The sequence below is a fragment of the Pristiophorus japonicus genome, chromosome 14 (genome assembly GCF_044704955.1).
Source record: "Pristiophorus japonicus isolate sPriJap1 chromosome 14, sPriJap1.hap1, whole genome shotgun sequence".
Classification (NCBI taxonomy): domain Eukaryota; kingdom Metazoa; phylum Chordata; class Chondrichthyes; family Pristiophoridae; genus Pristiophorus; species Pristiophorus japonicus.
Window position 1 is genome coordinate 78,573,120 of NC_091990.1, and position 12,019 is coordinate 78,585,138.

The 12,019-nt window shown below is 45.0% G+C and overlaps 1 protein-coding gene across 9 annotated transcripts in view; it reads left to right on the forward strand.

Annotated features, from left to right (window-relative positions):
• The window catches only part of LOC139279954 (mucin-2-like), a 242,283-nt gene that overhangs the window by 207,011 nt on the left and 23,253 nt on the right, over positions 1 to 12,019 (forward strand). For all 9 annotated transcript variants that reach the window (XM_070899303.1, XM_070899305.1, XM_070899304.1 and 6 more), the window contains 2 exons: positions 10,260 to 10,416; positions 11,293 to 11,421. In XM_070899303.1, coding sequence (XP_070755404.1) covers positions 10,260 to 10,416; positions 11,293 to 11,421 — 286 coding nt within the window. The remainder of the gene's footprint in view (positions 1 to 10,259; positions 10,417 to 11,292; positions 11,422 to 12,019) is intronic.

Below are 12,019 nucleotides of genomic sequence, written 5' to 3' on the forward strand. Positions count from 1 at the left end.
GTGATGAACCAGATTTTGCAAGGTATTGAAGGGGTAGTATGTTATTTGGATGACATACTAATTTCAGCACCAAATAGACAAATTCATAATAAAATATTGAATGAAGACCTCAAACGGCTAGAGAAGCACAGCGTACGAGTGTCTGCTCGTAAGTGTGAGTTATTTAAAAACTCAGTGGAGTACTTGGGGTACAAAGTAGACAAAGATGGTTTACATCCAACCATGGAACAATTGGATGCAATTAGAAATGCACCCACTCCCAGGAATGTCACTGAATTTCATTCATTCTTGGGTCTTTTGAACTATTATGGGAAGTTCCTACCAAATTTGACTACAGTATTACATCCACTGAATGAACTTTTGAAAAAACAGGTCCAGTGGCAGTGGTCAAAAGAATGCGAAACAGCATTCAAGGAGTGTAAAAACAAATTGGTAGAGAGCACTGTTAGTTCACTATGACATATCTAAGGAGATTAAGCTCACATGTGATGCCTCTCCGTATGGAGTTGGGGCAGTAATCTCTCATGTATTACGTAGTGGGGAGGAGAGACCAATTGCTTTTGATTCATGCACTCTCAGTGCCAGTGAGGAAAAATTATGCTCATATTGAAAAGAAAGCTTTGGCATTAATTTTTGGGGTCAAGAAGTTTCACAAATACTTGCATGGTCCTAAATTTACCATCGTTACGGACCATAAGCCCCTAACAGCAATCCTCCATCCAAAGTCCCCAGTTGCAACATTAGCTGCAGCCCAAATGCAGAGATGGGCTTTGATTTTGTCAGCAGATATATATGATATTGAATACAGACGATCAGCTGATCACAGTAATGCTGATGCAATGTCTAGATTGCCTTCCCCATCACAAGTTACACCCGAATGGAAGAAGTATTTTATTTTTCATACATTGATGAACTGCCAGTCACAACTGAAGAGATTGGTAGAGCAACTAAACGTGACCCAGTGATGTCAAAGGTGTATGAGTATATTGCAAATGGATGGCCAAACCAGGTAACAGATAAAGATACACATCCATTCTTCATTCATAGGAATGAATTATCAGTCGATAAAGATTGTATCATGTGGGGTGCAAGAGTGGTTATACCAAATAAATTCAGGTCCAAATTATTAGGACACCTCCATGACCAGCACCTGGGAATGTGCTTGACCATGAGTTTTGCACACAATTATTTGTGGTGGCCAGGTCTTGATAAAAGATATAGAGTACATTGTGAGTCAGTGTACGACATGTCAATCGGTAAGCAAGCAACCACCACCAGTACCATTACAGCCATGGAAATGGCCTCCCAGGGTGTGGCAAAGGCTACAAATTGATTTTGCTGAGTTAGATGGACAATAATTGTTCATTGTAATTGATAGCCATTCAAAGTGGGATGAGGTGTTTCCAATGTGGAAAATAACAACAAGTAAAACATTGGACATTTTACGAAAATTATTTTCTGCATTTGGCCTCCCTGAAGAAATTGTTTCGGATAATGGACCACAATTTCATTCAGAAGAATTTGCACAATTCATGAAACACACCACGGTTCCACCATACCACCCTGCTTCGAATGGTGCAGCAGGGCGCACTGTACAAATTGGCAAACGTGCTCTCATAAAACAATGTTAGATCCAAATCCAAGAAAACGACAGTTGTCATTGGATCACAAATTGGCTAATTTTTTGATTACATATCGAAATACTCCTCAGACAACTACTGGTAGAACACCAGCAGAGTTGTTTTTCAAACGACAGCCACGAACCAGTTTCGCATTGTTAAAGCCAAATTTGGCAGTGTCTGTAGAAGAGACACAATTAAGACAAAAAGAGAACCATGATAAAGGGAGAGTAAAAGAGAGAAGAGTGAAATTAAACCAGAAGGTGAGAGTGAAGAACCATCACCATAAATGGTTAAAGTGGTTAACCGGAAGAGTGGTGAAGATCTGTGGTCCTCGCACATATTTGGTAAATATGTTTGATAATGGACAGGTAGGTTTGTCCATGTTGATCATATTTTACCTACAGACATGGAAGGAGTTGAAGGTGGGAATGATTCAATTATTTCTGACTTTTCATATAGTTTTGATACACCAGTAGCAAATCCTAAATCCAATGTACTGGAAACAAATCCAGGAGAGAATCAGAATGAAAGTCTGAGTCCGAGTCAGGAAAACAAAGAGCCTGAAGTTAGAGTGAGTGCAAATGGAAATCAAGGAAATTCCGTGGAGGAAAATGTTCCTCAGGATGAGCCTCAAATGAGTGTGAAATCAACACCATGTTTGGAAGGTTCTGTTCGAGAGCGAAGGTATCCTCTTCGAAACAGAAAACAAGTGGTAAAGTTAAATTTGTAAATATGAATAAAAATGGAAGTTATTTATGATGTTTGTTATGATGGCTTTTTCATTAAGGTGGGAGAAGTGTAATGTCTGTAAGCTTGTAATGCTTGTAGCTCCACACTGTGGATGTGGACGTATTGTGTACTGCAACTGTATAGTTAATCATTATACAGAACAGGCTTCCGGAGAGTTCTGAGAGAGCAGCCTGCATGTTAGGAAGCTGTGTGTGCTGTGCTCTGTGAAGATATCACACATACCATATTGCATCCAAACTTAAACTAATGTACCTTATGCATTACCTTAGTGCCTGTTTTTCATGTGCCTTTGACTAAGCAGTCCTACCCCAGTGGCTGCATCATGGCTGGTGAAAAGCTGCTGACTTTCAGTGGGTGAGAATGTAGATGGCCTTGGCGGACGACCTCAAGCAGCTCTGGGCCTAGAAAGCCGGGCTTCAGACTGTATCACCTCGGCATGGACGGTAGCAGTCTGGGCTGGCTGGCTCAAAGGCAACAGCAGGATACTGGTAGGGGTGGCAACGTGATTACTGTGATCCTGAGAGAGGACAGCAGGTTTGTTATGTATGGAGAAAGAGTCAGACTGAACCCTGTGAACTCAAAGTAAACTGTGACCTTAGTCTTTTATTGCAGGTCTCCAGATGCCTTTCCAACCTGTGAGGCCTCCTTAAATACCTGGGATCCCTTGGAACTCCAGGGGATGAGCCCTCTGGTGGCTGTACAGAGTAAATACAAGTTTACATATATAGCAACACTCCCCTCCCACCCCCCCCCCCCCACCCCCCAAAGTCAATAGTGTAACTATTTACAATGTGAGTCGATCTGGGGCCCTTCTTGCCCTGGTTGATCGTCTCGGTGTGAAAGCTGGTATTGTTGAATCATTTGTTGGGCCCTCGCTGGGCTGCTGTGGATGATGGGTTCTGCTTCGTGGTCAACCATGGTGCCAGTTGCTACTGGTGTATATGTTGGGGGATCAAAAAAGGTAGGGTCCAAGGTGGGTTGCTCAGGATAATCCGTGAATCTGAGTTTGATTTGGTCGAAGTGTTTCCGGTGAATGAGTCCATTTGAAAGTTTGACCCGAAACACCCTGCTCCCGCTCTTTGGCCACGACAGTGCCGCGAAGCCACTTGGGACCATAACTTAAAACAAATACCGGATCATTGATTTCAATAGCGCAAATGTGTCATGCGAGATCGTGGTATGTACTTTGTTGAATTCGCCTGCTCTCTACCTGTTCATGTAGGTCAGGGTGAACTAATGAGAGCCTTGTCTTCAGTGCTCTTTTCATGAGCAGTTCAGCAGGTGGGATCCCAGTGAGCGAGTGGGGTCTCGTGCGATAGCTAAGCAGGACTCGGGATAGGCGAGTCTGCAGTGAGCCTTCAGTTACCCTCTTCAAGCCTTGCTTGATGGTTTGCACTGCTCTCTCTGCCTGACCATTGGACACTGGTTTAAACAGGGCAGATGTGACCTGTTTGATCCCATTACAGGTCATGAATTCTTTGAACTCAGCACTGGTAAAACATGGCCCATTGTCGCTCACCAGGACATCGTGTAGGCCATGTGTGGCAAACATGGCCCGCAGGCTTTCAGTCGTTGCAGCGGACGTGCTAGCCGAAATTATCTCACACTCAATCCACTTGGACTACGCATCTACAATCACAAGGAACATTTTACCTAAGAACAGGCCTGCGTAGCCGACATTACCCTAGACCACGGTTTGGAGGGCCAAGACCATAAACTTAGCGGCGCCTCCCTGGGTACATTGCTTAACTTCGAGCATGTATTACATCTGTGAACATAGGACTCTTAAGTCCGCATCGATACCAGGCCACCACACTTGGGATCTGGCTATCGCTTTCATCATTACGATGCCTAGGTGGGTACTGTGAAGGTCATTGATGAAGGTGTCTCTGCCCTTCTTGGGAACCACTACACGATTGTCCCACAGAAGGCAGTCTGCCTGTATAGACATTTCATCTTTGTGCTGTTGGAACGTCTTTATCTCTTCCTGCATTTCCACTGGGACACTGGACCAGCTCCCGTGAAGCTCACAGCTTTTGACTAGGGATAATAAGGGGTCCTGGCTCATCCAGGTTTTGATCTGCCGGGCAGTGACAGATGATTGCTCACTCAAATGCTTCCATCACCATGGCTAAATCTGCGGGCTGTGCCATTTCAACCCCCGTGGTGGGCAATGGCAGACTACTGAGAGCATCGGCGCAGTTTTCTGTGCCTGGCCTGTGGCAGATGACGTAGTTGTATGTGGACAACATGAGCGCCCGTCACTGGATGCGGGCCGATGCGTTGGTATTTATCCTTTGCTCTCGGAAAACAGGGATATGAGTGGCTTATGGTCAGTTTCCAATTCGAATTTTAGCCCAAACAGGTATTGATGCATTTTCTTTACCTCATAGACACACGCTAACGCTTCTTTCTCAATCATGCTGTCGGCGCTCTCAACCTTAGACAGACTCCTGGATGTATAAGCAACCGGTTGCAGTTTCCCAAAATCATTAGCTTGTTGCAATACACACCTGATGTCATATGACGACGCATCACATGCTAGTACCAAATTCTTACATGGATCATACATCACAAGCAATTTATTTGAGCATAACAATTTTTTCGCTTTTACAAAGGCATTTTCTTGGCTTTTGCCCCAAACCCATTTGTCCCCTTTTCGTAGTAAGACAAGCAGTGGTTCTAACAGTGTGCTGAGACCCGGTAAGAAGTTACCAAAGTAGATCAGGAATCCCAGAAATGACCGCAGCTCCGTCACGTTCTGTGGCCTCGGCGCGTTCTCGATTGCCTCCGCCTTCGCCTTGGTGGGCCTGATGCCGTCCGCCGCAATCCTCTTTTCCCAAGAACTTCACTTCAGGCCCAGGAAAACGCACTTCGAGCATTTTAACCTGGGCCCCACGCGGTTGAGTTGACTTAAGACCCTCCTCCAGGTTCTGCAAATGCTCGACTGTATTCCGACCTGTGACCAAGATGTCATCCTGGAAGACCACGGTGTGCGGGACCGACTTCAGTAAGCTTTCCATATTTCTCTTGAATATCGCCACCATTGATCGAATTCCAAACGGGCATCTGTTGTAAATAAAAAGACCTTTGTGCATGTTGATGCAGGTGAGGCCTTCGATGATTCCTCCAGTTCCTGCGTCATGTAGGCTGAAGTCAGATCCAGCTTCGTGAACATCTTTCCTCCCGTCAGTCGGTCTTTGGTAGTGGGTATTGGTCCTGCAGGGAGAAACGGTTGATAGTTACTTTGTAATCGCCACAGATTCTGACGGTGCCGTCTCCCTTGAGGACAGGAACGATCGGGCTGGCTCACCCGTTGAACCCAATCGGTGAAATGATGCCCTCTCGTTGCAGCTGGTCTATCTCGATCTCTACCCTTTCTCTCATCATGTACGGTACTGCTTTCACCTTGTGATGGATGGATCGCGCCCCCGGAATTAGGTGGATCTTCACTTTTGCTCCTTGGAATTTCCCGATGCCTGGTTCAAACAGCGAAGGGAACTTATTTAAGACCTGGGCACACGAAGTATCATCAGCGGGCGATAGCGCTCGGACGTCGTCCCAGATCCAGCATATCTTTCCCAGCCACCTCCTGCCGAGCAGCGTGGGACCATTGCCCGGTACCACCCAGAGTGGTAGCTTGTGCACCGCTCCATCGTAGGAGACCTTTACGGTAGCACTGCCAATTATGGGAATCAGTTCTTTAGTGTAAGTTCTTAGTTTCGTATGAATTGGAGTTAAGACTGGCCTTGAGGTCTTGTTGCACCACAATCTTTCGAAAGTCTTTTTGCCCATGATGGATTGGCTCGCGCCCGTGTCCAGTTCCATTGACACCGGGAGTCTATTTAGTTCAACATTCAGCATTATCGGGAGACAATTCGTAGTGAATGTGTGCACCCCATGTACCTCTGCCTCCTCGGTCTGAGGCTCTGGTTAGTCGTGATCATCCATGGATCTGTCCTCTGCAACATGGTGGTTTGCAGGTTTAACAGGATTAGCAGCTTGCCTGCACATACGTTGGACATGTCCCATTGTTCCACAGCCCTTGCAAACATACCCTTTGAATCAGCATGAATGGAAATGATGATCAACCCCGCAGCGCCAACAAGGTGTTAATGGCCTTGCATTCATCACTCTTGATGGTAGACTCTGAGACATCTGCGGACATGCAGCTGCAGGTATGTGTGACCCGCCCTGTACGTTGTGATTCGAAAACATCACTTTGTTCACAGTACTTGTAGCAGCACTTGTGTGCTGAGAGATTTGCTTCGTATTGTCACTGGTGGCAATGAACGCCTGAGCTATCACTATGGCCTTACTCAAGGTTGGGGTCTGTACAGTCAAAAGTTTGCGAAGTATGGTTTCATGGCCAATGCCAAGTACAAAAAAGTCTCTGAGCATGTCCTGCAAGGCCTCTCAGCTCGGCGACATAACTCACCACTTCCTGGTCTTCAGACCTTTTGTAGCTGTACAACCGGTACCTCGCCATCAGAACGCTTTCCTTCGGGTTCAAATGCTTTCGGAACAGTGTGCACAAATCATCGTACAATTTCTCCGTGGGTTTCGCTGGAGTGAGCAGATTCTTCATGAGGCCATACGTTGGTGCCCCACAGACGGTGAGGAGGATCATTCTATGTTTGGCAGCGTTCTCTTCCTCACCTAGCTCGTTGGCCACGAAGTATTGTTCGAGTAGCTCCACAAAAGTTTTCCAATCATCTCCCTCCGAGAATTTCTCCGGGATGCCCACTGTTCTCTGCATCTTTGGGTTTGCTATCTGTATCTCGTCGCCAGTTATGTATGGAGAAAGAGTCAGACTGAACACTGAGCTCAAAGTAAAGTGTGACCGTCGTCTTTTATTGCAGATCTCCAGAGTGCCTCTCCAACCTGTGAGGCCTCCTTAAATACCTGTGCTCCAAAGGGATTATGGGATCCCTTGGGACTCCAGTGGATGAGCCCTTTGGTGGCTGTACAGAGTAACTACAAGTATACATATATAACAAGGTTCATGCCACAGCAGGAGCTATTGCCACTTCCCCGGTGCGGCGCTTCAACAATCTGAGTAATCTGTTGGAGGACAGATTGTTGAACTGCTGTGACACCTTGCACGCCCCAATGAGCACTGATAAGCGCAGCCATGATGTCAGCAGTCTGAGTTTGAATGACAATAATCTGAGCTTCCACTGCAGCATTGTGGGAATGGTAGCATAGTGGTTATGTTACTGGATTAGTAATCCCGAAACTTGGACTAATGATCTGGAGACATGAGTTTGAATCCCACCATGGCAGCAAGGGAATTTAAATTCAGTAAATTAAATACAAATCTGAAATAAAAATGGTGACCATGAAACTACCAGATTGTCATAAAAACCCATTTGGTTCAAGGCCTTTTAGGGAAGAAAGTCTGCTGTCCTTACCCGGTCTGGTCTATATGTAATTCCAAACCTTAACTGCCCTCTGAAATGGTCTAGCAAGCCACTCAGTTGTACCAAACTGCTACAAAGAACAGCAGTTCTAGAAGGTGGCTCACCACCCCTTCTCAAGGGCAGTTAGGGATGGGCAGTAAATGCTGGCCTTGCCAGTGATGCCCACGTCCTGTGATCGAATTTTAAAAATTCAGACTTTTGCTGGAAGCTGCTTGTACTGCAATGGAAGCTGAGACATCGGCTATCAGACTCTGCATCATGGCATAGAATATAAGAGCAGGGAGGTTATGCTTGAACTGTATAAAACACTAGTTAGGCCACTGTTAAAGTACTGTGTACAGTTCTGGTCGTCACATTCCAGGAAAGATGTGATTACACTAGAGAGGGTACAGAGGAGATTTACAGGGATGTTTCCAGGACTAGAGAATTTTAGCTATGAGGAAAGATTGGATAGGATGAGGGGTCTAGATAAAAGGGATAGGAAGGACCTATTTCCCTTTGCAGAGAATGCTAACTAGGGGACATAGATTTAAAGTAATTGGTAGAAGGATTAAAAGGGAGTTGAGGTGAAATGTTTTCACCCAGAGGGTGATGGAACACACTGCCTGAAAGGGTGGTAGAGGCAGAAACACTCATCGCATTTTAAAAATACTTGGATATGCACTTGAAGTGCCGTAACCTGCAAGGCTATTGATAAAGAGCTGGAACGTGGGATTAGGCTGGATAGCTCTTTTTCATCCAGGCACAGAGATGAAGGCTGAATGGCCTCCTTCTGTGCCATAAATTTCTATGGTCCTATGATTTTAGGGTTGGGTCCACAAGTGTGCGAATGGAGTTGACCACCAGTCCCATGCTGGAAAGGATGGGCTCCACCATTTGCACAAAGCCCTGTGCCAAATTGGTGCCAGGCTCCTCCATGCTCCTTGACATTGAACATAAGCTTCCTGTCAGGCTTCCCAGCGCACCAAGCATTTTGTTGTGTACACCCATCAGCGTTCTTCTGTAAAAGCTGGAAATCTCAGCGGGTCAGGCAGCATCTGTGGAGAGAAACAGTTAACGGGGCAGAACTCCCTCTGGGGGTCTTCCCGCAGGCAATTGCCTTCTCGCTGGAGGTTTCTTACGAATTTACCTGGTGGTCTAGGAGGCACCCTGATTTCCAATGGGGAGGCCTACTCCTCCCGCTCTGCGAAGCGCGCTCCCGCCCAGAGGGTTCCAACACATGTGACTGCTCAGCCAATCAGATAAGTATTTCACAGGTTCCCATTAATAGCACTGAGACTCGCGTAACTACGAGTTCTCAGTGTTATTAATGGGGAAAAAACCAAACAGAAAATAATAAAAAATAAAAAACAGACCACACATATTTAAAATTAATTGAAATTAAAGTTATTCAGTCTTATAAAAATAAAATATTTTCCCGATTTTTTAAAAAAGTTTTTTTAATTATGGTTAAAAATAAACTTACTGTAGTGGGGAGGGTTTTTAACAATAAACTCTGTTTATAGTTTTATTTTGCAATTGTTTTTGTGTGTTTTAAACACTTGCACCTGTAACATTCGGCTATGTGCCTGCTTTTTCAGGCGCAAGATTTTTGAGGACATTTGCTGGACAAGATATGGGTAAAATAGCCCAATCTTGCCCGTACAAATGTCCTCACTCCCGATCTGGCTACGATCTGTCCAGCTCCAGCTCGACAGATCGGAAAAGCTGGTTTTCAGCACATGTGCATTCGCATTGCGTGCTGAAAACTGGCTTTCTCGATGCCTTCCTGGGTCCGTAGAAACTTCGTACGGGCCCGGGTCATCGGAATTTCCACACCAACGTTTCAGGACGATGACCCTTCGTCGGACGCATTAACTGACCGTGACCACTCGTGACTTTCTAACGGCACTGCATCCAGGTTCTTGGGACTGTATTCACTTATCTGTTCCCAATGTCTTCTCACCGTGTCTCTGGAGGGCTTCCTGGCCCCCTGCAGATACAGAACGTCGCTTCCTTTCCCCCCCTCCCCCCCCCCCCACAAAGACCTCCAATGCATCGCGGAAAATCTGCGCCCGCTCTCTCATGTCCAGTAGTTGTTTTCTCTTTTCCGGGTCAGATTCAGCTCACAAAGGACTCCCAGCACCTCCTCCAGCCACAATGCACCGACGCTTTAAGTAGTGATAATAAGTGATGATTTTGGGCTCCCTGCTGAAACATGCAGCCAATCAACAGTGCAGTTAGTGCTGGCCACACATAGAAATCATGATGATGAGCAGGCGTCATGGAGGTGCCGTGCTGCCTGCATTACATCAAATGGGCACGGGGTAATTGTGCATCGCGATCCCAGCCCCGGTGGCTTTCCAATTAGGCCCCCACTCAATGTTAGCTATGTAAATGCATCTATATGTATATGTACACTATTAATTAAAATTGCAGGATTGCTTCATATCCATCTATGTATTTTTTCATGTTTACCTTTCAGGTCAACCCAGCCCCATATTATGAGGCTTGTGTACGTGATACATGTGCCTGTGACGCTGGTGGAGATTCTGAATGTTTGTGTACAGCTATAGCTGCCTACTCTTTGGCCTGCAGTATGGCTGGGGTGTGCATTTCATGGAGAAACCCTGAAGAATGTCGTGAGTAATATTCTGCTTTCATTCAATTTGAAGTGATTTATGCTGAAATTTCCTGAGAATCTCATTAGCATAGTAAAAAGCAATGTAAACATCCAAGGAAAGCACCAACCCTACAGCATATTCCTTCTTGAAATCCCTCTTTATGCAAGGATAGTAAAGTTTGAAGCAGTCACATTATTAATGCACATTAGGTACAACATGTTTAAAAAGTTGCTATTTTGAAAGCCTTCCATTTTTAATGTAACTTACTCTGCTGCAAAAATGCAATCAAAGATATTGAAATACAGTACAGATCTCAGAGAAATATTTTTAAACATCACTTAAAAAATGGCCATAAAACAACAGAAAAATGTCTTTGGGTCCTGCTGCACCTACAATTTACAGTATAAATTCACAACCCCTTCAGAACTGGCATAAATGCAGGAAACTCGTATTCTCAGAACTTTTGCATGGGATTTTGACAGAGGGTTTCGCTAAACTAATACAAAAAAAATGAATGAAACTCAGGTAGAGCGTAGAAATAGACATGTCACTCACACCCAAATTTCCTCGATCTTTCGTACTGATGCTGGTGTTTCAGCAGAAGTTCTCAGGAAATTCAGGGACAAAGATAGATTTTCATTTTCACTGACTGATGGAGTTATAATACCAACCTAATTTTCACACCAGTGATTACCACTCAGGCAGTGGATCCACTCCTCCAGGTTAACACCCAGGCAGGAGATCCACTCCTCCAGGTTAACACCCAGGCAGGGGATCCACTCCTCCAGGTTAACACCAGGTAGGGGATCCACTCCACCAGATTACCACCCAGGCAGTAAAGATGAGAATCTACCCCATGATTTTTCAATAACAAGAAGCATTCTCTCTTTTCAGCTCTGTTCTGTGATTACTACAATCCTAATGATGAGTGCGAATGGCACTATGCACCTTGTGGGATTCCCTGTGTGAAAACCTGCCAAAATCCTAGTGGAGCATGCTCCAAAATTATCCCCAAGCTTGAAGGTAATATTTCTACTTGTTCACTAATATGGTAATATGATTCATTACTTTATTAAATGTTTATTTACTAGCTAACATTACATAATTTCATAATGTTGTTTGTTCCAGTTAAGTGAACACAATCCATTTTCATTTCAGACAAAAGCTTTCTTATTCAGTGAATTCTGAGGTGGAAAAACAGACTTTATTACAGACTTTAATTGTGAAGATTAAAAGATGAATTGTTTCACACTGCCCTATACAATTCATTGAAATAACAGGCAGCCCACTTGATTGGCACTTCATCCACTAGCCTAAACATTCACCCCCTCCACCGCCGGTTTACCTTGGCTGCGGTGCGTACTATTCACAGGATGCTCTGCAGCAACTTGCCAAAGCTTCTTCTGCAGCATTTCCCAAATCCATGACCCACATCATCTAGAAGAACACGGGAAGCAGGTGCATAGGAACACCATCACCTCCAAGTTCATTTTAAAGTCACACACCATCCTGAATTGGATGCAAATTACCTTTTCTTAAGTGTCGCTGGGTCAAAATCCTGCAACTCCCTACCTTACAGCATTGTGAGAGCATCTTCACAACATGAACTGCAGCAGTTCAA